Source organism: Pecten maximus, chromosome 10 (assembly GCF_902652985.1).
Source record: "Pecten maximus chromosome 10, xPecMax1.1, whole genome shotgun sequence".
Classification (NCBI taxonomy): domain Eukaryota; kingdom Metazoa; phylum Mollusca; class Bivalvia; order Pectinida; family Pectinidae; genus Pecten; species Pecten maximus.
The window spans coordinates 10,955,862-10,982,851 of record NC_047024.1 but is presented as its reverse complement, the minus strand read 5'-3'; the positions used below and the strand labels follow the sequence as shown (position 1 = coordinate 10,982,851).

At 35.3% G+C, this 26,990-nt stretch overlaps 3 protein-coding genes across 4 annotated transcripts; 1 reads left to right on the top strand and 2 right to left on the bottom strand.

The window, feature by feature from the left end:
• Positions 1–2,291: 2,291 nt before the first annotated feature.
• On the top strand, positions 2,292–14,857 carry LOC117336004. Its single transcript, XM_033896316.1, has 4 exons — positions 2,292–2,505; positions 11,574–11,721; positions 12,157–12,294; positions 13,678–14,857. Exons 1-4 carry the CDS (start codon positions 2,439–2,441, stop codon positions 13,829–13,831), a joined length of 507 nt encoding a protein of 168 aa, XP_033752207.1. The 5' UTR covers positions 2,292–2,438; the 3' UTR covers positions 13,832–14,857.
• A 1,037-nt stretch (positions 14,858–15,894) lies between these two features.
• On the bottom strand, positions 15,895–21,014 carry LOC117336002. Of its 2 annotated transcripts, none has more exons than XM_033896312.1 (8): positions 20,858–21,014; positions 20,577–20,630; positions 20,174–20,311; positions 19,762–19,878; positions 19,339–19,491; positions 18,825–18,906; positions 17,947–18,057; positions 15,895–16,119 (listed from the first exon to the last, which is right to left on the bottom strand). In XM_033896312.1, exons 1-8 carry the CDS (start codon positions 20,997–20,999, stop codon positions 15,990–15,992), a joined length of 927 nt encoding a protein of 308 aa, XP_033752203.1. In that variant the 5' UTR covers positions 21,000–21,014; the 3' UTR covers positions 15,895–15,989. The 2 variants fall into 2 exon arrangements, with proteins under 2 accessions (XP_033752203.1, XP_033752205.1); XM_033896314.1 differs by having other exon boundaries at positions 20,795–20,895.
• A 24-nt stretch (positions 21,015–21,038) lies between these two features.
• LOC117336003 lies at positions 21,039–26,990 on the bottom strand. The gene is made up of 4 exons (XM_033896315.1): positions 26,887–26,990; positions 26,488–26,550; positions 23,995–24,209; positions 21,039–23,028 (listed from the first exon to the last, which is right to left on the bottom strand). Exons 1-4 carry the CDS (start codon positions 26,918–26,920, stop codon positions 22,813–22,815), a joined length of 528 nt encoding a protein of 175 aa, XP_033752206.1. The 5' UTR covers positions 26,921–26,990; the 3' UTR covers positions 21,039–22,812.

The window sequence follows — 26,990 nt, the reverse complement described above, 5'->3', positions numbered from 1 at the left end:
TGTAATGGTAAAGTTGTCTGGAGTAAGCCTTTGATTGTGCGTGAGCCTGATCAATGCGGACTAATTACCATCCATCCTACTCCAGTTCGTGCCTCACACATGGACAATGGTGATCCATTAAACAGGGTTTACCCGGAACACTGTGTACACACGGTACCTGTAGGCTCGTTAACGTCCATATTGATTTTGAGAATATACAGAAAAAAGTGAGAGTTGCCTGCTAATAACACAAAGGTCCCCGTGTCAGTATTGACGTTGGAAATCGCTGAATCAAAACTATGCATTCGATCTGTAATTGTTTTTGTCGCTGTATTTCGAGAATCGATATGAAGGGGGAAGGGGGTCTACGTTTATGTGATTGTGCGAGTAACAAGCATCTAAAAAATGTATACAACGCAAAAATTATAGATAGTTAAAAAAAACCCACCGTGTTATCACTCTCCGGTAAATGTAACAAGAGAAACCATAGGTATGATAAAAAGAAGATTTATAAGAGACATTTGAGGAAAAAAAGACAAAACAGGAGTATAACGAGGCGATTCGAAAAGGAAAACATCATCTGCTTCATCGACGGCATCTGCTACAAATAAAGATATACCAAGTTTTCAAATTGAGAGCCAATGAAAATGCAACTGAATGAGGTGGCTATGACTTTGCTGGTTCCTCACAAGAAAGCAGGGACGCAAAACTTTTTGAAAAAAATGAAAATTAAATAACCACGCTTGTCATACATCTTAGTAGTAATTCGACAATGTGAGTTGAGTTAAGCGAAGATTAAGGTAGAGACGTATATACCACATATATATTATACCTTACCATATATATACCTGATATACAAGTCTTTGATTAAGGTAAGCGGAATCTGTAGATAGAAAGAAGAGTCTATAAAATGTTCTCGGTTTTCAATTCTAGACACGATTCATACGTTATCTATGAATATATGAATTGAAACTAATATTAAGTTGTTCTGAAGTGAGGCATAAATTGTTCCAATGGGCATACGAACGTTATATAACAGTTTATCATCATTCACAAAAGATCCTCAACAAATCTTAAACTGTCGATATTTCGCGGACATTAGGAAACTATTAAACTGTCGATATTTCGCGGACATTAGGAAACTATAAAATATCTACACATTTGCTACCAGGGAAAAGTAATTTCATGCTGTTTTTTTGCTTTCTTGATACTGCGATGCTGAATAGATGAATTCGGCTCCATCCCACGTGCATCATCGATCGGTCATTACTGCCATCAATTCCTGCCCTCCTGCTTCTAGTTATATTGCAGAAAACACGTTTACAAATAATTGTCCTTGTTTCATTAAGACACATGATGGGTAACTTTTATTAGACAAAATCTAGCCAGGTTTTGAATAACAGTATTAATCCATAGCCGCGGGAACCTTCGCTATAAAGCAGGGGAATGATACATTCGCCATCGCCATCAATACTCATGTACAATTTGTTGTTCATTAAACGACAATGAAAATCAGATTAATGTAGCTACTGACCCCGGAAGTTTACGACCTGTTCCTCCGGTGGCTTCTTCGATCTCATAGATGATGATATAACTTCGGCAGTGCAACGATATTGACAACAATTTACAAATATCTGTACAAATATGTCTGTTCTTTAACCCAAGGAAAACAATACCAATATATTTAATGTTAGGATAAGAATAAGTTGACATCATTTACCTAAATTAACTATTAATTAGGTTGGACACCAGGCATTTCGGTAGGATCCATATCAATAATCAAACGATACATTGTAATCAAGACAAAAGACTCACAAGCTATTAGAATCTTACAATACAAATACAGTGTCGAGCCAAAGTGAAACCTCGGACTTGTCAGTGAGGCCGAGGACCTTAATGTGTTGGCACATTGGAGGCTACAACAACAAACCCGAAATAGGTTGAAAGAAATTTGAGATGGTTTGGGTGGAGAGGTCAATGGCAATGAACGACACACCAACATTTGGAATCACACCGAAACGTAATAATGGATGAATTTAAGTGTCATAAAATATACTTTGTAATATGATTCACACTACCAGTCATGTTCTATTTTAGATATAATTTACATAAAGAAGAAGTAAAGATCCCATAAATATCATTTTTCGTTACGTAATGACGTATGATTAAAATCATTTGTCGGGCTGGTGGAGCCGTAAGTGTCCGGTCGACTACCCCACTCGATAAATGTCAGTAGAGTTTTCAATAAGATCGATTGTTCCCGGCGTTTCCACTGATTTCCGACTCTAGATGCTGGGTTGGCTCCGATCCATACTCACTCTACACGAATCCCTGGCGTGATAGCACACGGTCTGGTCCAGGTACACGAGACTGTGACATATATTTGCGCACTTTAGATAAGTGTAGGATTTGAGATATAAGTGGAATTATGTGGCTGTGACAATTCTAACTTTGTCACTATGTCGTCTTCAACATGTCGGAGTGTTAAACATCTGTCCATGTTCCTTATTTTCATCTGTTTTCTGGGTAAGTTTGATAACACCTGACTTAAAAGTCCTGCTATACATTTTTGTACACTAGAAACGTTTTTTAAACAATGTATCATATTCCTGTGACGAAACACAACAATAATAACTTGATTGTTATAGATTTATTCCTACAGCGATTGACCAGCGATTTCACCGGAACTGATTTATAAAACCACTATTTACCAAAACCTTGTTCGCTTCGTCTCATGTAAATTATTTCTCGTGTTAGAAACATGTTATGCAGGACAATCGTATTGGTGACGGCGTCATCGGACGACCAGTTTTACAATATGGCGTAAAATTACGCACGTCTTTCTCTATTTGTTTCACAATTCGCATCTGAAAGTGAGAAGGTGGAACGTTTTAAGAAAACAAATGTTGGTGGGTTTGAATGGGATATGTCCTACTTTGTAGAAGGTTTATAGAGTTCTGTATAGGGTATAAAGAGTTCTGTATGGGGTATAATTAGTTCTCTATGGGGAATAACGAGTTCTGTATACGGTATATATGGTTCTGTCTGGGGTAAATATATTTCTGTTTGAGTTATAAAGAGTTCTGTATGGGGTATATGAAGTTCTGTATGGGGTATATAGAGTTTCTGTATGGGGTATAGTTAGTTCTGTATGGGGTATAGTTAGTTCTCTATGAGATATAGTTAGTTCTGTATGGGGTATAGTTAGTTCTGTATGGGGTATAGTTAGTTCTCTATGAGATATAGTTAGTTCTGTATAGGGTATAGTAAGTTCTGTATGGGGTATAGTTAGTTCTGTATAGGGTATAGTTAGTTCAGTATGGGGTATAGTTAGTTCTGTATGGGGTATAGTTAGTTCTGTATAGGGTATAGTTAGTTCAGTATGGGTATAGTTCGTTCTGTATGGGGTATAGTTTGTTCTGTATAGGGTATAGTTTGTTCTGTATGGGGTATAGTTAGTTCTGTATGGGGTATAGTTAGTTCTGTATGGGGTATAGTTAGTTCTCTATGAGATATAGTTAGTTTTGTATGGGGTATAGTTAGTTCTCTATGGGGTATAGTTAGTTCTGTATGGGGTATAGTTAAGTTCTGTAAGGGTTAGTAGTTCTGGTATGGGGTATAGTTAGTTCTGTATGGGATATAGTTAGCTCTGTATGGGTATAGTTAGTTCTGTATGGGGTACAGTTAGTTCTCTATGAGATATAGTTAGTTCTGTATGGGGTATAGTTAGTTCTGTATGGGTATAGTTAGTTCTGTATGGGGTATAGTTAGTTCTGTATGGGGTATAGTTAGTTCTGTATGGGGTATAGTTAGTTCTGTATGAGATATAGTTAGTTCTGTATGGGGTATAGTTAGTTCTGTATGGGGTACAGTTAGTTCTGTATGGGGTACAGTTAGTTCTCTATGAGATATAGTTAGTTCTGTATGGGGTATAGTTAGTTCTGTATGGGATATAGTTAGTTCTCTATGATATATAGTTAGTTCTGTTTGAGTTATAAAGAGTTCTGTATGGGGTATAGTGGGTTCTGTATGAGGTATAGTTAGTTCTGTATGGAGTATTGTTAGTTCTCTATGATATATAGTTAGTTCTGTATGGGGTATAGTTAATTCTCTATGAGATATAGTTAGTTCTCTATGAGATATAGTTAGTTCTGTATGGGGTATAGTTAGTTCTGTATGGAGTATAGTTAGTTCTCTATGTATATAGTTAGTTCTGTTTGAGTTATAAAGAGTTCTGTATGGGGTATAGTTAGTTCTCTATGAGATATAGTTAGTTCTGTTTGAGTTATATAGAGTTCTGTATGGGGTATTGGGTTTTTTTGAAAGGGGTTTTTTCAATTTATAGATTTCTGTAGGGGAAAAAAGAGTTTTATACGGTATTAGGTTTCTTCTGGGGTTAAAATTTTTTTCTTTTTAGTTATAATTTCTTTTAGGGGTGAATCTTTTCCCTGTATGGGTATATAAATGGGGAATGGGGTAAAATTACTTTGGGGAAAGGTTTTCTTTTTGGGGTTTTAAAAACCAGGGGTTATGGTTTTTTTTTGGGTTTTTTAAAAAATTAACAAGGGTCTGTTTCCGTGGAAGGATTACCTTTTAAACCGATTTAAGATTTTGGCCATTCACCCCACTCTTGCCGATTATTTTTCTCGCGTACTTGCAAACAAATATAATTTCATGAAAGTTTTTCATTTTGTTTGTGGCGAGGGTAAGGAAAGACGTTCCGGGCCAAAAATAAACCTTGTATTGCGAGATACTAACTATGTATTTTATTTATCCTGCAACATTTTTCTACGAGTTCAAGCCATTGAAAACAAGCAAATTACCGTTTTGTTTACCTTTCTTGGGTACGAGTGACCCCAAGTGACTTGAACGGCTACATCGCGCAGAAAAATAGCCATTCATTGATACCTCTTGTGTGTGTATTTACTACCTCGAAACTATCAATGCGCCATAGGAAAATAGTTCCACGCTTTTTATGTAAATCAGAGTTCAGTTTTAGTTTAACATGTATGGACATATCACATAAATATTAATTATTCCTGACAAAGACCCATTTAATTTACAATATGTTTAAAACAACGATCAACAAAACGGAATTTAGAATTCGCAGACATCAGACACAAACTTGTGTCACTGTGTGTAAAGCCTACAACAACTCGAGCACTGTGACGTAAGCCTAACGCTATTATGACAACTTGTTTGGTGTTGGAGCCCGGCAACATCTGAAAGTCAAGGATATGTCTACATGAAAGTATACAACAATGGATTATTATTTGGCTTGTATAAATGTTTAAATTATTTATGTGGAGTGTTGCGCCATAAAACATTGAATTAAGCTGCCTCACCGTGCTCGAGCTGTTGTTAAACTTTTTTTTTTTTTTTTTTTTTATGCTCAGATATAGGCTCATAGATATATCTTAATATTATATGTATATAGTCCAACTTCTCATTCATATTTCATTACCATACTTTTACATTTCTCGTTATACATATCATACAAACGTGGTGTTCATAATTTCATCCTCGAAAGTAATAATCTCTGTCTCTCTCTCTGTCTCTCTCTCTCTCTGTCTCTCTCTCTCTGTCTCTCTCTCTCTCTCTCTCTCTCTCTCTGTCACTCTCTCTGTCTCTCTGTCTCTCTCTCTCTCTCTCTGTCTCTGTCTCTCTCTGTCTCTGTCTCTCTCTCTCTGTCTGTCTGTCTCTCTCTCTCCTCGGGTAAAAGCAACCTTTCGGGTTTTTTTCCCGCCTTTCCTTTTTACCCGGGGTTATTTTCCCCCTTTTGTTTCCCCTCGTTTTTTTTCCTTTCTGTTTTCAAGGGGGGAAATTAATGGGGGGGGGTTTCCCCTGGCACGTTTTTTCCCGGGGGTTTTTGGTGGAAACCCCAAAAAATTTTCCTAAAAAATTTTTTTTTTTTTTTTTCCCCTTTTCCGGGATTTTTGGTCGACCTTTTTTTTCCCCGTTGTTGGGGTAAACTTTAGGGCTAAGTTGGGATTGAAAAGTGTTTTCACTGTTTCCCGTTTTCAAGGTTTTTAAACCTGGTATTCTGGTTTTTTGTCTCTTCCCGTGGTTTAAATTAAAAAAACCTTGGCCCCTGGCCTCTTTATTTTTTTGGTTTGTTTCGCCCCCTTGGCTTTTGTATTTTTGGGTTTGCCTTCTTATTTTCCTCTTTTCCGCCTTCTTCTTGGCTTCTCTCTCTCTCTCTCTCTCTCTCTCTCTCCTTCAAACACACACACACACACCCTTGCACACACGTACCCTTAAAACAGAAGCAGAAACTCTATACTAACGGCAGCATACTTGCATATACGTGCTGGTTTATACACAGACCCACACAAAAATAGAGAATACTCACAGTAAAAACACCATCACCATCAGTACACACGCAGCGTATATATCACCAATACGCCCTTTTCATGTAAACATAATACTTTCATTTACCCATCTTTACACATAGATCATAACTTTATGTTTTAGTACATTTTAAGAGCTAATAAGCTCGCAGAGCCATGTTTATCATCATTGCACATTCTCTATTGATTCTTTTAATCATTCTTTTTTATTCGTTTTTTACATGTTACTCGTTTAAATACATTGCTATGCTTTTCAATAATTTTATATCTCTATATCGTTGTAGGAGTAATTTTCTCTCAAGAAAATGTTTGAATAAAGACACAATTGAACAACTGTCTACCCTTCTATTAGAGATGTGGTAGTGTTTATATATTGTATAACCAATCAGGGACATAAGAATGTTAAATTCTTTGTACTTCTTATCAACAATCTTATATCCTATCACGATGTAATACATATTTCTTAGCTGAACATTGTAATTATGTTTTTGTAAAAGATCATGTATCAAATTCCACAATGGGTCTACACATTGACATTCAATAAAATAGTGTTTATAATCATCCTTAACTTTACATATACAACATTCATCATTATCAATAATATTCCATCTTTTAAGTAAGATTCCATTTGGAAGAATATTATGGAATAGCTTCCATTTGAATTTTTTTTTCGTTATTCTCTATTAAGATATCATTGATAAATTCAAATAATTCATGAAAAATCAAACCACTGCTTTCTAACTTAAACAAATCTTCCCACATGCCTCTGCAGTATGACTCTGATTTCTTTTTTCTTATAAATGCTAAGTAAAGAAACTTATTATTTACCTGATCAAGTTTTACACCCACTCCTTTATCAAGGACTAATAAATCAGAGTCAGTTTGTACATTTACCCGTGCATTATCTCCCTTGATTTTGTCCTTCCATTCTTTAGGAATAGCTTTCTTTACCTGACTTACCTCACTTATCCAGTCTCTCGTTTCTTTTAATTGTTGGTAAATTTTTATTTCATTTATACTATCATTATCAATTATATCGTTGATAAAAATTAACCCGGACTCAATCCAGGTCTTAAAAATTAGCGACCTTCCGTTAAGTTTGATGTGTTTATTTCCCCAAATGATCTCTCGACAAATATCTGTAAAGTTATAATCAACGATCGGCGCGTTATTTTCTCTAAGTTTCAACCATGATTGTAGGATGTTAATATAAAAATATGGTACATCGTTTTTTGGAAGATTGCGTATGTGTCCTGGGGACATACAAAACATACACAGTGGCGCCACCAAGCTTTTCCAAATAATAATTTGGAATCACCTTCCAACAGGCGTCTACAGGAGATACTAACTTTTGTATCCAGGCTACATTTAAAACATCAATATGGGATTCAACATCCCGTATTAATAAACCGCCTTCCGATTTATCACTTATCATAACACTACGTTTAACACGCTCCGGCCCATTGTTCCAGATAAAACAATATATTTCAAGCTCCTTTATTTGTTCTTTACTTACGTATTGGACACTTGCTAAGTAGGTTATCTGTGGTAATATTATAGCTTGAACAACGACAGATTTTCCTATAATGGTCAATTTTCTTTTTTTCCAGTTTTTGATTAGTTCATCAATGCTTGTAATTTTATCTGCCCAATTAAGATTGGAACTTACCTTTGAGTTTGTGCCGAAGTACATTCCCAACGACTTAACTTGCTTCACCCAATTAATACCCATAAACATATTATCTTTGTTTTTGTTACAGCCTAAATACAAACCTTCGGTCTTAGATTTATTTAATTGTAGACCAGACACTTTTCCGAACTGCTCAACGATTGATAACACTCTTCTGATGTCCCTATACCTCATAAATAAAGTAGTGTCATCTGCTAGTTGGGAGATTTTCATATTCCTATTTCGAATACTGATACCACTTATATGAACATCTGTTCTTATTTTTTGAGCTAGTAATTCAGCAGCTAGTACAAAAATTAAACACGATAGAGGGCACCCCTGTCGGATACCACGTGTTGTTAAACTTTAGGCCTTGGGCCCGTAGGTTTGTGACACTGGGCATGGATTGATTTTCTGATTCAAATTGAAGGTTAGTAGTTGTCAACTTGTTTGAATAGATTATTGTGATATTTTCTGACGTCGGCCAACGAGAAGCAGACGATATTGCCACGATTGTTGAAAATGAACATCATCCATATTTGAGAACACATACGACGATATGTAACTGTAAGAATTCTATATTTACTTACATCATGCACTTTTTAACTAAACAAAACAAACAAATTCAGTTTTGACGATTACGAGGGTTAAGTTAAAAGTAGTCCCGTCAGCTGTGGGAACGAATTCACGTGAATCGTATTGACGTATAAAGCATACGTTCATCCGTCAATAGTTATCGGCCAGTGTGTGTGTAACAGTTGCAGGATAAATATAATTCTGTATGATGTATATATAGTTTTGTATGGGATAAATATATTCCGTATGGGTATATAGAGCTCTGTATGGGGTATATAGAGTTCTGTTTTGGGTATATAGAGTTCTGTATGAGGTATATATTTAGTTCTGTATGAAGTATGTAAAGTTCTGTATGGGTTCAAAAAATAATTTTATTCTAAAGGAACAGTAATAACAACGAATCTGATGTCATTTAAGAATTGTACCTCATTTTGACTGCTTATATGATGGTATGTTCGCAGTTGGCAACGAACATTTCCTATCGTTTGCGCTAACAGTTAACGCGCTAACCATAGGAAATGTTCGTTACCAACTACGGGCATACAACCGTATACGCAGTCAAAATGAGGTACAATCCTTATATTTACATCACACAAGTTTAAATACAGTACGAAGAAATTAGCATTCAGTGTGTGTTGCGACGTTGGTAACTACGGCAGCCGTGGTGGCTAAGAAGATATAGTTCAAGTGAATCTACGTAAAGACACTAGCTTTGTTAACAAAATTAAAAGATCAACTCAACATTTTTGTTTAATACCTTTTACGTTTTTAATTAATTGATATCTTCACAATCCTCAATTTCCGTCTCAGATTAACTAAGGTCAGCGTGCATCGACACAGCTTTAGTAGTGACGTGGTCAAATGTTCTCTAGGAACTGTACGCTTAGTTTACTTCGTGGAGAAGTTAAATATGTACCCAATTCCGCTATAGTCAGTTTAGTTTTTGACAAAATACTCAGCTGACGTTAGCTTTTTGTTCAGAGATAATCGGATAACAAGAGAAAATACTAAAATTGCGTTGATCAGTCCTTCGAAAATGGCGCCGTCTAGTTGACGTTCCGGTAGCGTCACAGATATTACCGATTCCCGCGCTTATTAATCCGCTGAGCCTTTTATCACTGCGTATATAAGCTAATTTCTTCGCAATCAGAGTTTACTAAGCTGAAGAAGGGAGAGATGTAAATATATAGTTTTATGTGGGTATATAAATTTGTGTGAGTATATAGCAATTTTTCAATGTAATATTTTTTTGCCATTCAGCACGCGATCATGTTCCAGCTGTTCCATCTATTGACCAAAAATTATAGACTGTCTGTAAGGTGGGACTTATGAATTTTAGATATGATCTTTTAAAACGTTTTTAAAAAGTAAAAGGAATGTAAATATAAGCGGTGAACTGTTTTTGCATGGTATTTATGATCTATTTGAACACCAGAGCTTTGTAAGTAAACAACTCATAATGCCCTAGTTTTGTGTTAGTATATTGAGTTTTGTGTGAGTATATATAGTTTTGTGTCGATAAACTCGTCCATAGCGATTGCCGACAGTTTCTAGTAGCTCTATATTGGGTGTAAAAAATATCGATGATATCTTCTTTTATCCTATACTTACGGTTTTAGAATCAGTCCATCAGAAAAACAGTCCAATTAAAGTTTTCATCGATCCTATTCAACATTATTCATTACACGTGATCTCATAACCTACCCTAGTAATAGAGTGTTCGAATCTGGCTCAACACGCTTAACATTGTATATCAGCAATGATAGGATGAATAGTGTTTTTATATCGATTTATGTCAGAGTGTTTGCTTAACATGTCAGCATCAACTATTAGATGCAACAATGTTTACAAATCCTAAGGGAAATAAAAATGAAAAAAAAAGTTACATTCCATAAACAAACAGTACATTTGCAAAAAAATTATCAAAAATCGAAGTTCCATTCTGTTTCACACATTGTCAGTTCGTGCTTCAAATCGATTGTCGCATTTGTCTCCCACTCAACATAAATCACTACGGGACCAGTTTACGATGTATTTCTTTACGCGTTTTAGATTGATTGCGGATATTGTGAATATAAAGTTGATTGGTTAGCATTTGAAGCATGCCATTTTCATGTACCGATCACGATATTTTACCAGATTATCTACTGGTAGTGGCATTGCTCGGAAAACATGCCCAATTTTACAATTATAATGTAAAATGACCACGTTGGTGTACCCTGTAATATCACGGTATACTTCTGTGGATGTTTAGAGTTAATTTCAATCCAATTTCCACATCAATGGTCAGATGCTTTGATAACAGACGCGTATCGATCGGAATTCGCAGCCAAAGCCTGACAGTGGAAAACATTACTCAATCCAAATACAAAAAAAAATACATATTTCAGAATCTGACATGACATGAACACCAGCTAAAACAAACGATATTTCCTGGTACGCATGCATTATGCTTCATTTATTTTACTATTGTATCTTCAAATCCAAGAAATATTTGACCACAACTGACCCGATGTATAGTGAACACTCTGTTGTTATTATTATAAACACTGAAAATGACATTTTGTAGTAGCCAAAACTTGTGAATATATTTGTAACTTACCAAAACATTTTTATAGACATATTCCCTCTTACTTTATTTCCGAATGTCAAATGTCTAATTTGAATTTTAAAACGGATTTATCGTATATGTACATGTATATGTGTAAAAATCTCACAAGGGGCGGTATATAATTCTTAAAAGCTTTTATTCAATTTAACTTTCTCAAGAAACTCATGTCAGAAGTAAATGGTGAAGTAAAAGTATACCATGTAAATAACGTGCAGTATGGATATCATACACAGATAGAAAAAAGGTCTCTCCTGTATGAGTGTTTAAAATACATCACTTTGTTAATAAGCTTCCAGTAAGTTTATCATAGAATTACAATTAGTTTTGTATTCACAGGAAAAGAATTTTACAAACATGTTTCAAATGGTGAATGCTTTTATATGTTAAGGTGGTGTGCTGTGCACGAAATGTTATCGAGACGAACTTGTCGGAGACCGGGAGGGCAACGTGTATCACTGCGAAGATCCAGGCAAACCCGAGTGTTGTGAGGAAAACCTAGAGTTCACCTGCTGCCAGACACAGTCTACTAAAACACTGTAAATATATCCCCTAACGCTTTAAAAGTAGATTTCATCAGATACTGTTTTATCATATAGCTTAATGTATCTGTTATATTTTAGATTTTACCAAAGTTTATATCGAAATAATATTAATCAATCAAAATATTTACATCTTTTTCGTGCTAAACCATTATCCTAATCAGAGTCACATATATAACCATTGACAACAAGCGGAATGTTCCCCGATATATCGGTACTATTTATTGTATTTGATAGAGGAACCCCTTGTGTTCTATTTTTGGCGTATGAGATATTAATAAAAAAGTTATCAAGAAAGTTTATAGATTCATTGTATATAACCAAACTATGCATCTCGTCAATTTTTCCTTCAGTGGTTGTATATCGCTGAGCGTTATTTGTATGAACGCATTTAGGTATAAAGTTGCAATGACTTCACATCTGTTTCTACAGGAAGGAACAGTTCATCCTATGGGGCGCTGTCCTAGCTGCGGTCATACTCATTACAGTCCTGCTGTGTTGGTTGTGTAAGGATTGGAACTGTTGCTCGTCGGACAGACCAGTCAAAGACCGATGCTGCTGTGCTAAAAAGTACGTCAGCTTGTGGGAATACAGATTTCCCTTTATCGAGTCCCCTAATCCCCACGCTAGCGTGCATCTTGACAACAATAATATAGCCCAAACGCTCTACGTACTTGGTGAAGCAAGATTTCCCCAATGTAAATCAAACTTTACATTTCTGATATCATATAATACACCGATATATTTCTATCGTACGCTCAGTTCAATATATGTATATAACAATGTGTCGTTAAGAAGACCAGCTCATTAACTCTGTGTTGCTATAGCTTTTGGTGACGCCAACATCAATTTTGTGATTTGAATGATAACGTGAAATAGTTCCAATGGGATATCAAAACCATCTAAGCGTACGGAATGACTATTCATGTGTGACAACACAACAACAAATAGACTACGTGACGCTGATCTTGTAAATACAAAGACATCTAGAGTGCATGGAGGTCGGTGTTTTTTTTTAATGATGTAGCTTTTGCTCAAAGTTCATTTTAGTACGCTGACTACTATTCAGTGAAAAAGGTGATTTCATTGGTATTCCCTTTTCACAATAAAATTGATCACCTAATCGTTATTGTTAGCCAATGAGTTCGACCATGTTTTATTTTAGCGTATGCCACTTATCTAAAATATCCTACAGCGTTTTTCATTGGCTGCGCTAGTCAAAATTCGATTGTGACATCATATAGACTATGACGTGACGTCACGAATTATGAATGATTCAACAAAATGTCTCCGCTTGATTAGGTCATTTTGATCTCAAAACCTGTTTCAACGTAGGTGTTCAGAGTTATGTGATAATAAGTATTTTAGAAACTATATAAATTCCATAATGCAGTTATATATAGACACGGAATGTTTGCTAAAACATAGTTAAGTTAAAGTCAATGCTTTGACGTTAGGGTTTTATTTTTAGGAACGCCGAGTCAAAATTACCTTTATTGATACGTCATAACCATTACGACGTCACGATGCCCAAATGTATATTTTCTGTTAATCTGACCGTTATGCAATACATGATTTAAGAAAACGTACAAACCTTTCATTCTGTCAACAAGGTGTTATACCGTCCTGATAGAATTTTGTTTACCGACAGTTTGCTTGTCACGTTTTCATGAATAGAGGCACCAGTTCAGAAGTAACATTTATTTCATGTTTTTTGTAAAATGATGGACTTTTTTCGCAATCTCTTGCTCTATCATAGCGATGTGTAGACTACTAAGGATGTCATATGCTTTCACCTGGTACCAAAATCGATTGGTTGTGGATTGAACTCCATACTATGAGCTAGAATCCGCATGATAAGTGACATATGGATTGACCATTCGATATTGATCACATACATATATTTGAAAACATCTATGGCCTACAACTGAATACGATGTTTTGTGATTACAGTGAGGAGTCCGACGATGACCCACTGAACGACGAGGAATACAGAAGAAAGAGTCAACCTTATCAGATATCACCTTTCACGAGGACACTTCCGTCCGACGAGGAACTCAAAATCCAACCGGGATCTTCATCTAGCAACATGTCCCGGTTCTATTAATCCATTGGAAAGTTAGGGATGTGAAACTGTCATGGAGAATTTATTAAGGTCTTAGTTTTTCTTGGCTCAATTATGTATTAATCTTACGCATTTAAAAAAAAATATTTTTGGAAAAAAACAAAGCTAAGTAATATAACCTTATTTTTGTGATTTGGTTTTAAATAATCATTTAAAATCCCAATTTCATTTACTTGAAAAATTACAATCGTCCGTGGAAAGTTCACAAATCATCTATGGCAATGTTTATACAATTTGGACACTAGAATAATACACATTGGTACATTTTACACCATGGGCTGGTGACAAACAGTTGGAAAATAATATAACAATTATATGAAAACAAATACATAGTACTACTATATATGTATATAATCTACAAGACTGCCGTCCACTTGTTGTTTTATGTTATTTTATCTAATGCACAACTGTACTCTCACGTGATGTGTTTATATACATGTTTAACGTATGTACCCCTGTGATTTAACAATTTGAAATTATAACGTTCTATCCTAAAACGCATTAGAAGCACTGCTTGTATATATGTACATTAAGTATTTAAACAGAATATTCAGTTATGCATAAAGTTTTGATAGATCAAGAACTAATAGGAAATTTTTATGGTTCCCTTAGAAACGTTCACGTACGCGTTAACAATACCTTGTACGTGACAATATGTTGATAGATCAGCTGAGACATACACTTACGTAACTAATGCCGCTAGTTCATAACAAGTTCATTCAGTAGACAGGAAACATGCTAGTGATGTTGTCCGGATCGATACCATTTTATTGGAAGGAACCCGTTACACCGGGATTCATTAGCGTAATGGTATATTAGATAATTTGTAACTTACCAAAACAAATTTTTTAGAAGAAGTTCACAATATAAATAAAAAGAAAAGTAGGATCCGTACAACAGCTAGCATGTCTAAAAACAAGCATGTTTTTATGTTTAGTTTTTGAAATGCTATGTATCAACAACCTGTATGTGATTCTCCCCCCTTCCCCCCCCCCCCCCCCCCCCCCCCCCCCTTTCATTCCGTAACTAGATGTGTAAGTAAAGAACGTTTTTTCTTGTTTGAATAAGCTATTGAACACTAAGAAAGGTTCAGAATTACTGTTGATATTGCAATCTTAAACACTACTTGTAGCCCAGCAAACACTCTATTATCAAACATAATCGGTTTTTTGTGCCAGTCTCGTATTGCAAATAACCTGTGATAAACGTTCTGTGAGACCTTTTACACATTGATTCAATATTGAAATGTCTGCAAACTATTTTCGTAATAAAATCTATGTTTGAAATGGATTTACTTATCATTATCTCATGTACAAATCAATTTCGTTCCAGGCGGACGTGTTTATACACGTGACATCTCTTTAAACATAATAACGACGAGTCGGTCGAACGGTATGGTCGACGGTATGGTATTGTAAACGAACCGATTTACTTTGAAGTTCAAGGCCACTGACACAGTTCAAACTGAAATGGCCGCTTAAACGAGCAGAAAACGTATAAAAGCGACCGTCAGAATTATAACATGTATACAGTCATTTCCTGGATAGAAATCTTGTGTTTTGACCTTGATCAAATCTAGTTATTAATGTTGAGTTTGCCGTGTAAACTCAAAAATATAAAGATTAGATTTTACAAAATTGCAACAATACTAAATCATCATACAGAACTGAGACTACGACATGACGGCAGCTTCTTAATTTGTATTACAAACAGAGCCAATTCCCTTGAAAAATGACTCATTTTGAATACCGTCTATGTTCAATGTACATTTACTTGCCCAGGGTATTTTGGTCTTCAATTTTTAAGATTCCAAGGAACCAGCAAAGACGTAATACTGACAAAAGAGATGAATACTTATTTGTGTTAAACTATAGTATTTACCCATCAAATTGATAAACCATGAACATAGAAATACTCTTCAATAGACCTCCGCAAGCAACACAAGACTTTAACACAATACTTAAAAAGAGATAAGTATTTTCTCGGTTGTATAATACTGCTTTATAATGTTTAGAATTGTACGGAACTTATTGTCTTATAAACACTTTATAATTGTATGGGTTTATTAATAAATCATGAAAATAGACATCTAGATGAAGGAAGTTTTATATAATCAATGAGTCCTGCGATATCTGTTAGTTCAGACGTCCTGGTCTACGTAACCCGGTGGATACTGAAGATGGAAGTTGGGAGGACACACCGGTTTGGCGCAACACTTGCCAGGCGGAGTTTCCAATCGGCAGATACTGGGTAAGGTCCACGTATAACACCTGGAATATAGATAATAACCTTCCTAAATCAGATGATTTGCAGATGACTTGAGAAAATAACATAACTACAACCATTCAGAGCAATAAATAAACTCTTTATTTCATTTGTTTGATATTATAATGATATCAAAACCCGAACAGAGTGAAGACAGTTTGTGTACATATTCAGGTCAAGGGATGATGTAGCACACTACAACAACAGCAACAACAAACATTACTTCCACATTAATATTAGACATCGTTCTATTAATTATTAATGTCAAGAGATCTAAAAACAGAAATGACGACCATTAGCAAGTTTTCCCAATTGAACAATAAAATGGTAAAAATACTTCAATTGTTTGAAAAATATTAAACATGTTCTATCCTGCCTCACTAAGTATTAATGAATCATATTCCAATGAATAAAACATCTGTTATTGACATACGTATACCTGTAATAACCCGTAATAAGTGTGTAAAGTTCCCACACAACTAATTATTTCACTATATGCTATTCCCAATGACACCATCCCCTCAATCGCTCATTTTTTTCATGCATATTATAATACAGGAGTTATTTGCTTAACCAAAAAATCTACATGACCAGGCAGTCTATCTTTGGTCTGTTACCATAGTAATACGTCACAGAAAGTGTGTAAAGTACAGGTATATGACACAGAATGTGCGTGAACAATAGTAATACGTCACTGAACGTGTGTAAATTATACTAATACGTCACGGAATGTGTGTAAATTATACTAATACGACACAAAGATTGCGTGAACAATAGTAATGCGTCATAGAAAGTGTGTAACCTATGATTCTATTCATTATATAATTCGAATCTAACAGATTACCATTGTTTTGCCTTTATAAAATGATATGCATTTATGCGTGATCGTGTTTACAAAACAAATAATTATATCACAGAGCTAACGCAATCTGCTGTAATCGCTATCTGCCTTACAAAAAAAAAAAAAAAAAAAAAAACGCCAGACAGGAACACGAAATCGTTATCTGCGATTTATATTTGCTTTGTGTTGGAATAACTCTTAAAACAAACATGTATATACATATTTATATATAATGTATTATTATTGTCTTAAGATTTAGGACGATTTACTCTCGATACAATACAACCTGATCACTAGACTGTCCAACTAATTCTAGCATAAGTATACAAATAACGTTATGTGAATTCTACAATAAATAGGGTCACAGCTCCCTGAATCTAGCACGTTTGATGCATACATTTTAGAGTGAGAGTAGGTAGGTAAAAATAGGGTTAAACGTCGTCAAGTACTTATCTACTCATATCCATATTTAGGATTATTTCATTCCCGAGTTTTGTAATAACAGTGTGATTTCCTCATGTTTCTCTCATGATATATATGTTTTGATATACTATGTAATGTTATGTAATCACATTCATCCTTACGTGACACGTCCCACATGAGTAATGGCAATGCTCGGGACAATTCTTTGTCCAGGGAAATTTCCCGATAGGGGTCTGACAATTTGTTCGACAGTGTGATTGGTGAACATTCCACACTTGGGATTATTTGCATGTACGCGTTAAATATGACTGATTAGGGTAGGAAGAGTAGATGCCTGTCACCCAATGGATTACATCCTGTGAAATCTGCCCTCCTCTTTTTATCTTTTCCTTCATAACTTTGCGAGCGCAAAGCATTAAATGTGTACAGCTACTGATGTAGCCCCTCTTACCGAAGATGTTAAGAGTTGTTTTGATGTTACAATGTACATACTGTTCTAGTGTTTAGATGTTAATAAACATGTAAACTAGTATTACGTTGTATATTAGTCTATAAACTGTTTACTTACAAGGTTGTACACCTGTACATTCCCTTCGTATCATCAGTACAGGTACAGTTGTATTCACATCCATCTCGCCAGGTGTCGTTTGTTTGGTAAAAGTTCCCTTTATAAAAACATCTTGGAGACAAAATAAAAACAATTACAAACACATAACTAAATAAATAAATAAACGTGCTAAAGAGCAGAATACAGGTAGACTCGAATATTTCACACCAATAAAGGGGAGATTATTAGCTTTTAAACATGTTGATTTTCTTAAGAACTAGCTACCGATAATCATTAATATCTACATTTCCACTGTCTTCTTTATTTGGCCTTACCAACGAAACTGACGTATACACTTCGGTAAACTTTCGATAGACGCGTAGGAATATATTGATGGCAGTGAGTGAGGTTGGACCGGCTCGGCTGTGATTCGACACACATACACATTTTTTTTTTTTGTTGACAATTTGTGATTTTATTTTTATAGAAAATATGATGCAATTCAATACAATATTAAAATTGAAGATGCAAATGTCAAAACATTTCCACTGAAATGGAATGAAGAGGAGGTGTTATTAGGTAACTATATTCTGTATTAATTGTTCCTTTAGTTGACAGCCATTTCCGTCAAATTGGAATCAGCTGTTGAGCCATTTCAGGGCAACATATCAATAGCAGTACAAAATGCAGTTAAAACCAACCACTAAACAACAAAAACAGTTTCTTAAATAAAAACTGTCAATCTCGTACCACAAAGTATTATTAAAGTGTGCCACCGACACATTGCTTATTAATTTACAATGACATTGCTATACAACTAGTTTTGTATTGAACTGTAGAGATGAATCGATGACTTAATACTTATATCTATATCAATTATAGAGTCCCAAGCTGCATACCTGTTTAAAGTACCATTAGACCCGGGTGGGAAAGTGCCAGTGTAAAAATACACTGGTATGGTGGGTTTTGTTGACAATTCCTCTGCAGAAAAAGAAATTCTATAAATCAACTTACAGCATTATCATTTTTTTTCTTACCAATATCTGAAGAGTAAGTTACATTGGATATCTGTAAGATATCATCAGAGATATGATCTCACCTCGCCACTATAGACTATTAAAACAGCACATATTGTTTCCATACAAGTATGATCATTTTCTAATTTTTGCGTCAATTGTTTAGTCGGAATAAAATAATGATATGACATGAAATCCAAAGAAAAAAACCCGGGTTTGCCGCCTGAAGCGGAGAGTAACTATATGATCTACGAGATTGTTTCCTCCATTCTTAACACTGTTTATATACTACCTACACCACACATTACAGAATGAAAGATATGGCACCAATCAGTTACAGTTGTCTTTGGTAATCAGTGCTGATATTTGGTAAGAATTGGGGTAAAAATAAACTCACCACAGAAACCGCAATATGCGGCGCAGTGTTGCCTGGCCCAGGTCTGGTACCCAGTGCATATGTCCTTGCCATATGAACTACAGTCCTTTTCCTCGTCATGACAACCAGCGGTGGATGGCGCTAAAGGTGGGTGTGTCGGTACCTTTATACTTCCTGTCATCAAAATGATTATATTGGTGTATATCAGTGTAAACCGCGTAGACACAACGTCAACGTACATCAAACTGGTTTATATGATTAACATACATCAATATTGATTATTCGTGAAACGTGTAGAATGTTCAGGAATTCGGCATGAACAATTCTTTTGATAACATCTATGCCTATATGTAACAACCATTTCGATTAAAATAAATTCATTGATTAGTGGTAAATACATCAATATTTTCATTTAAGACATTTTCGAAAACAGCCCATACTCACCACATATACCACAATACCTGGCACAGTTCTTGGTAGCCCAACTCACATATGGAGATTTACATGAGGCGGTTCCATATGTCTCACAGTTAGTTAATTCATCCACACATGCGTTTTCACCTTGTTAAAATAAAGTGTTGATGTCACAATATGGCGCATGAACATTAAGTTTATAAGTGCAAGATATTTAAACGCTGCGATTTTATCTTACATCACCTGGGTCAAGATTTACAAAAGTGATTAGGCTAATCTAACATTAATCTCCAGTCATTGCGGGTACAACTTACTTGACAATATGTTACAGAAGCTCGAGAGCAGTCTGAATGACCTTTCAAACTTTTGGCAATAATTACATGGAGTTCATGATAGGTATCCACATTCAACGAAGCTTACTGATATAATATATTTGACTTACCACAAAATCCGCAGTAGTTGGCACAGTTCTTCCGGGCCCAACTTTCAAACGGATGATGGCACGCGGCTTTCCCGTATGTTTCGCAATTATTTAGAACGTCACCACACGTGGCTACTGTGGTATTCCCCTCACCGGAAACTGGGAAAATATGTCTACCTTTTTATAATGTATTTAGAACAGCAGAACGTTTATGAAAAGTAAACATTGCCAATGAAAGGTCTCTGTAAGATGTTTAAATTGATTTCAATACTACTTCTTTGCAGGATAGACATATAATACAACACCCTTACTGATATTTTTTTGCTGCTTTAAGCTGTTAAAATTAACATGTATTGACGTTGTACCGTTGGGAAAGATAACCATGATGATATACGCGAAAAAAAAAGAATAATAAAAAATCTACCTTCATACACAGCGATCGGCAAGATGTACAGGAATGCTAGGAAAACGTTCATGTCTGTAAAATGAAATTAATCTTAAAGCATCACACGATTTATCAGATAGCGCATAAAAGTATTCATGTTAGCATATTGCGATTGTTAGATATTGTTAAAATAACAAAATTTAAATCATTCCTAAATCGTGCTGTTTTGAATGTAATTTATATCCCCGTGGAATTACCTCTAATATAATATATCCACCCGTTCTTTGTCGCCTACGTGACAACAGAAATTATGTACTTACTGACAAGAATCTCTTGGTTATAGAAACATAGCAATAGTGTGGAACTGTACTCGGAGAGATAGGATATCAAAGAGTACAAACTGGTGATAAGATAGCGTGGCGTCGCGGACAGATAGCATGGTTTAGAGATTGGGGTTACCATGACTCATTTGCATAATGTATATTACTTGCTGTGTATTATTTGATCGAGCGTTGCTTTATTATTTGATTTAAATGAGTTATACTAGCATGGTATTCAATATATGCTCTGATCACCAGGTTTTTCATCTTCCACAATGTTCTATGTAAGTATATCAGTATAGAAATACCAATATCTTTGCGAGAATCATCAAACCCTGAACCAACCAATAAAACGTCTCCCAGGATATATGTGATCACCATGTCTAATGATACGGTATGATGCACGACAGGTTTGTATTGGTGGTAAGTCAGGACTTTAGCCATGGTGTCACCTTATCTGTAACGCTGACTTTTTTTTTTATTTCGTGAGAAAAGACCAACAATGATTTTGTATAGATAATTGTCGTTTAATTTCATTCTCATTTTAGTACAATCTACCGTTTAACCTTTAAGTCAACGACTAGGGTCCAACCAATACCTGTTGAACTTAATTTATTACCTACTTAAAAATAAAATGAAAATACAATTTCTTATATACTAAAATCTTTGTCACAATTATTCATAGAACTGAAACATTAAATGTTGTCTTTGGATCATTGTAAAACACTGAAAAAAATCTCGTGAAGTGGACAATATTAATGATTGATTGCCTCTGTAATTGTTGTTTACTTATGTATATACCTTTTTCAATTGTTAAAGTCTTAGGAGGAAGTTTACGAAAGGAAAATGTATGAATACATCAAACATCTGAAAATGTCATTTTTAGATGACCACAGTCAAACAGAAATATATTTTGTGTGTTTTATGTATAATACAAATCTACAAACAGTTCAAGTATTTTGCTAATCTTCACTTCGGTTCAGGATCTTTCCAAATAGTGGTCAAAATTATTTTCTCTAATAGTATAAAACGGCTAGAAAGACAGTAATTCCCCAAGGAACGTCGTTTTTCCTTTAAATGTCATTAGAAAACAACGTCGACAGAATGTCCTCACGTTCTTTTGAAATCCAATGCTGGAAATGGCATTTATTGTATTGTTTAGATTTAGTTTGACCTATTCCAATTTCTCCATTCATCTCCTTCATATCACCACTTTACACCCTTATCATCACTGACGGATCCCAGAAGGAAAAAACAGATATATGATGCAGTTTGGGGTTCCACACTATGTAACACTCAATTTGAATTGAAAGGTGATAATATCTTTTGAGCAATTCTTTTGCAACAATTTCTTTGGTGGAAACGCAAAGTGCTGATGTGGACAAATCGGAAACATGTATGGTCGGATAGGTGAACTTATACATGAAAGAGGGATATCCGCTAGTATCAATGTTTATTTTTACACGGGCACCTCTCTAAGTAGGTCTGTCTGGAAAAGACCATGTGATTATTATATTTCAGACTTTATTATTTGCTTAGAACGAGCCCTAGTTTGCGTCATTTTTCGCCAAGGTAAGTTTATTTCAACACCAATCTTTTCTGACAGTTTATTCTACACTGAAGTGGCCGCGTTAATGAAGTCCAATGTGATATCAGCATAGATAGAGAGATATTGTTATTTATCATATCATTCGAAGAAAACAATTCTCAAGAGGTCTGTTGAAATAATATTTTATTGTAACGTTGAACAGGAAAGTACAGGGAGTGCCATATGGATGGATATCCCAAATATATATATATACAAACATATCAATTTATAATATACATTGCTGTGGAGATCCTTGAATATTTAACAAACTGAGGCAGTGTTCCAATAATTTGTCTGATACATCCATACAGAGGCGAGATATTAGGGAAAGGGAATATTGAACGAACCAATTGAGTCCGTCCGAGTTCTAGTTATTTTCTCTAATATATTTCCATACTGTGGCGAGATAGTGGAGCAGGGACGATAAATCCAGGACAGCTATCGTAGTAACCACAAGCACGAGGAATACCCCGGCCACGTACCCGATCCCAGCGGCCGAGGCACGCCCATCCGGTACACTGATGAACTTTCTCATGTGGGACGACAGTTGGGTCTTATTAACTGCAAGCGTCCTCTTCAAATTCTGAAATTCAAAGTGTCCATGTGACTACTATGTAAGCAAATGCATTATAGACACAATCATTAAATTGATTGATTTCACGAGAACTTCAAGAGATTTTATTTTTATTTTAGAGATTTGGTCAATTTCATCATTTATGAATATTACTCTAACATTGAACGTTGTATCAACAATAAACGATGATGAAAATACACAAATGCATTTTCCGTTCTAAAGGAATGATTCCGACATCGACAACACGAATTTGTGTACGAAGACCCTTTAACGCATACCTACATTGGCATTATATAACATTTCAGTGAGGTAGCCCTAACACATATCTCTTTTATTTGGATCATTTGACATTTCCTTTCTTTTTTGACGTGACTCTCCTGTATTTTTATGTCGATGTCTTGACTCACCTACATTGCCAGGTCGATGACTTAACTCACCTACATTGCCAGGTCGATGTATTGCCTCAGCTACATTGCCAGGTCGATGACCTGACTCACCTACATTGCCAGGTCGATGTCTTGACTCACCTACATTGCCAGGTCGATGACTTGACTCACCTACATTGCCAGGTCGATGTCTTGACTCAGCTACATTGCCAGGTCGATGACTTGACTCACCTACATTGCCAGCTCAATGACTTAACTCACTTGTATTGCCAGGTCGATGACTTGACTCACCTACATTGCCAGGTCGATGACTTGACTCACCTACATTGCCAGGTCGATGTCTTGACTCAGCTACATTGCCAGCTCAATGACTTGACTTAGCTACATTACCAGCTCAATGACTTGACTCACTTGTATTGCCAGGTCGATGACTTGACGCACCTGTTTTTTTATGTCAATGACTTTCTCCACCTGTTTTAGGTCTATGACTTGAATCACTTTTATCATCAGGTCGATGATGTGACTCACCTGTACTTATAAGTACATGGCCTAACTCTTTCTCTACTTTTAGGGTTATGACTTGACTCACCTGTATTTTAAGGTTGATGGCTGCAGGTGAGTTGTCTACATGTATATTTGGGCAGACACATGTACACATTTCAGCTGTAGACGGAGAGGGGGATTCCGATGTAGGCGGATCAGATGATACTTCACTGACGGTAGACAATTGATCAGTAGTTATTTCTTCCCTTTTTGTGGTCAGAATTTCCTCTGTTGTTGGACTCACCGTTGTCTCGCTGGCGTCTACAAAATATTCGAAATGTACATCAAATTGGTACTATGCAATGCGTGCGAAGTTAACACCATGCGATATGTTGTAATGATAATTGGGTTGGGGGATATTTATTTGATATGCTCATATCATCTCATAGCATATCGTATGTGGTCTTATTTTGGCATCACCGGACTTTTACCTTAATTTGCATGACGGGTGTCGTCAATGAAGCAAAGGACGCTTATACTCCCGAAACACCTGGTCCTGTTATTGTGCGTTGTCAAGAATTATCGTGTAACAAGAAATTTTGTTCATATTCCACCTTTGTTTTATCGAATAACTATCCCGTATATATATAAGTAGTGTGAAGTTGCTGAATATTATGTTTTTTGTCTGCTTGACTAGAACAGTATTTAGGTCGTTTGACACTTTGTGGTATTTTGTTACCGTTTGAGGTTGCTAGTTATTCGAAATTCGTTATTCCTACTTTCCCTATTAACTTACACCGAGTCGTTGGTCACTTCGATACATAAAGCTATACGATGTCGATCGATATGGTTGGCGGTAACATCATTATGAGGCTATCTAAGAGTACTTAGGACTCGATCACTGAAAGATGTGATTAAATGGACCGGATAGAGAACATTGTTTAATACTTTCCTGCTTAACTTTTATGTCTGAATAAAGTGTTAGATAAACGATTAGCGTGTTGAATATTCGATTATGAAAGGAAGACAATCATGTTCTCATAGAGCTTTATTAAACAAAGGTAACTATTTTCGCTCATGAATCTTTAGCTACATGTACTCAACCATCGATAGAGTCCGTGCATATATTGTTCTTTTTCTATTTATCGCTATTCGCTATTCTTGTTCTTAAAAATTGTATGTTAAAATGTTTGTAAAAATTTGTGCAGCATACGAAACTGATGTTGTAAATGTCTCTGTGCGAAATTCTGGATGGGATGTAGTATTTTATGTAGCTTGATATACCTTTACAAATAAAACACGTGTACAATATAGCTTGGTGAGAAATAATATGATATATACAAGCTACGCAACGGGTTGTTGTATGTGTCCTTTCTTTCACTCGAGTTATTTTTCTAAAAGATACGAAAAAGAACTTTAGAGGATGTTTTTTTGTGACATATGAAAGAAAACTAACTCAAAGATAAACCTTATGCAGGAAGCTTTTATTACCTGTTTCGACCACAATAAAAACATTCCGAGGAAGAATTGACCTGTTACCGAATGTGTTTGGTCTTTGGCGTAAGAATATCACATGCAGTGAAATGCAGCTAATAAATATGCAAAACTGATATATTTTTTATGTTGTAATTGATGACAAATCATAACAAGTAATTAAGATATTTTTATCCTCAAAACAATAAATTGGTAGAAATCTATTGTAAAAAATATCACAAAAAAAATCACGAACTATTTTTGTATGTTTTCATTTCCGCAACCGCGTGATGCGGCCTTTCCAGTCAGAGTTAACCGAGTCAGCCAATAAAAAAACTCAATTGAAGCTGATACTACGTGCGGTATAAACTTCATATTATACAACAGTAGTAATTATTGATTAATGCCTTTTGAGTTAAATAACACCAACACATTCGCAGGCTTGACTTATATATGCATATAAAAAAGGTATTCTATGAAAATACATTCAAAAGCATTTCTGATATTCTACATGTAATATCCAAAAGACTTTTACAATTTTGATTAATAAATAAGTTTCATTTCTTGAGCAATGTAAACAGAGCTGTTTTTTTTCTAATTAACCTCGATACAGCGTTTACAGCTCACATACTCGACTTGATTGGCCATAGCCGAGTTATGTCAGTTATAAAAACACAACAAAATCACGCAATAATACGGAAACTATGACTCATACATATTTCAATAATTAAAAGTATTGATTCGGATAAAATATTACGCAAAACGGCAGTCTGCATGATATTACATTAATAATACATCAGTTGAATAATTAACTGAATTTTTCATATACGGTATGGGGGTAGTTGGATAGCTACCTGTACAAATTTTGTATGTATATAATTCTCTACACTTTATATGTTTATGAGAATAAAATATTGTCATTGTCACCTGTATTTGTCATATGCGGTATGAAGGTATTTGGGTAGTTACCTGTATTTGTCATATGCCGTATGAAGGTATGTGCAGAGTTACCTTCGTTTGTCACATGCGGCATTAAGGTGGTTGGATAATTATCTGAGGTATACGTGCGTTTAGTGACACATTCGGTATTTGGTATATTACAAAACCTTGGACACTTAATACTTACCACCATACCAAAATCCACGAAATACCATAATGGGAAGTTGAATGAAATCCTGTTGTGTGGCAACTAAAAACGTAAGACTCAAATGATAATTTTGTCATTATACAACAAACGGGTAACGTATAAACATACTTAAACTAGTTAGTATTAAAATAGAGATCACACATATTTGATAACCTCGCGATAAGAGCCACTCGAGAACCAACAATCACTATGTACATGTACATGTATATTAGATTTCAGACGAACTCAACGTTAATCAGTCAAGGTGTAAAAAAAACCTTAAATATATTTTACATATTTCTGCTATTATATTAGGTGAACAAAAACAGGGGTGTGTTGGTATACGGCACATGTTGCGCATAGGAATAAATACTAATGTATGTGATTATACATATGTACCTGGACCAAACAACGTCACTGTGACAGAGGGCATCGCATTGTCGAACGATAACCACAAGCAGCGGACTCGTAACAACTCAGTCGGCTCAGTTTTGTCCACCTGT

What these genes read in the sequence shown, in the direction of transcription:
- LOC117336003 (XM_033896315.1), bottom strand. Translation starts at nt 26,920, where the DNA reads ATGCCCTCTGTCACAGTGACGTTGTTTGGTCCAG. An exon ending in AGTGACGTTGTTTGGTCCAG is followed by an intron (nt 26,551 to 26,886) that starts GTACATATGTAT and finishes TTACGTTTTTAG; the next exon opens with TTGCCACACAACAGGATTTC. An exon ending in CCATCAACCTTAAAATACAG is followed by an intron (nt 23,029 to 23,994) that starts GTGAGTCAAGTC and finishes TTTGAATTTCAG; the next exon opens with AATTTGAAGAGGACGCTTGC.
- LOC117336004 (XM_033896316.1), top strand. Translation starts at nt 2,439, where the DNA reads ATGTCGTCTTCAACATGTCGGAGTGTTAAACATCTGTCCATGTTCCTT. An exon ending in TATTTTCATCTGTTTTCTGG is followed by an intron (nt 2,506 to 11,573) that starts GTAAGTTTGATA and finishes TTATATGTTAAG; the next exon opens with GTGGTGTGCTGTGCACGAAA. An exon ending in ACACAGTCTACTAAAACACT is followed by an intron (nt 11,722 to 12,156) that starts GTAAATATATCC and finishes CTGTTTCTACAG; the next exon opens with GAAGGAACAGTTCATCCTAT.
- LOC117336002 (XM_033896312.1), bottom strand. Translation starts at nt 20,999, where the DNA reads ATGGTAACCCCAATCTCTAAACCATGCTATCTGTCCGCGACGCCACGC. An exon ending in CAACTACTGCGGATTTTGTG is followed by an intron (nt 19,879 to 20,173) that starts GTAAGTCAAATA and finishes TATTTTAACAAG; the next exon opens with GTGAAAACGCATGTGTGGAT. An exon ending in CAGGTATTGTGGTATATGTG is followed by an intron (nt 19,492 to 19,761) that starts GTGAGTATGGGC and finishes TTTTGATGACAG; the next exon opens with GAAGTATAAAGGTACCGACA.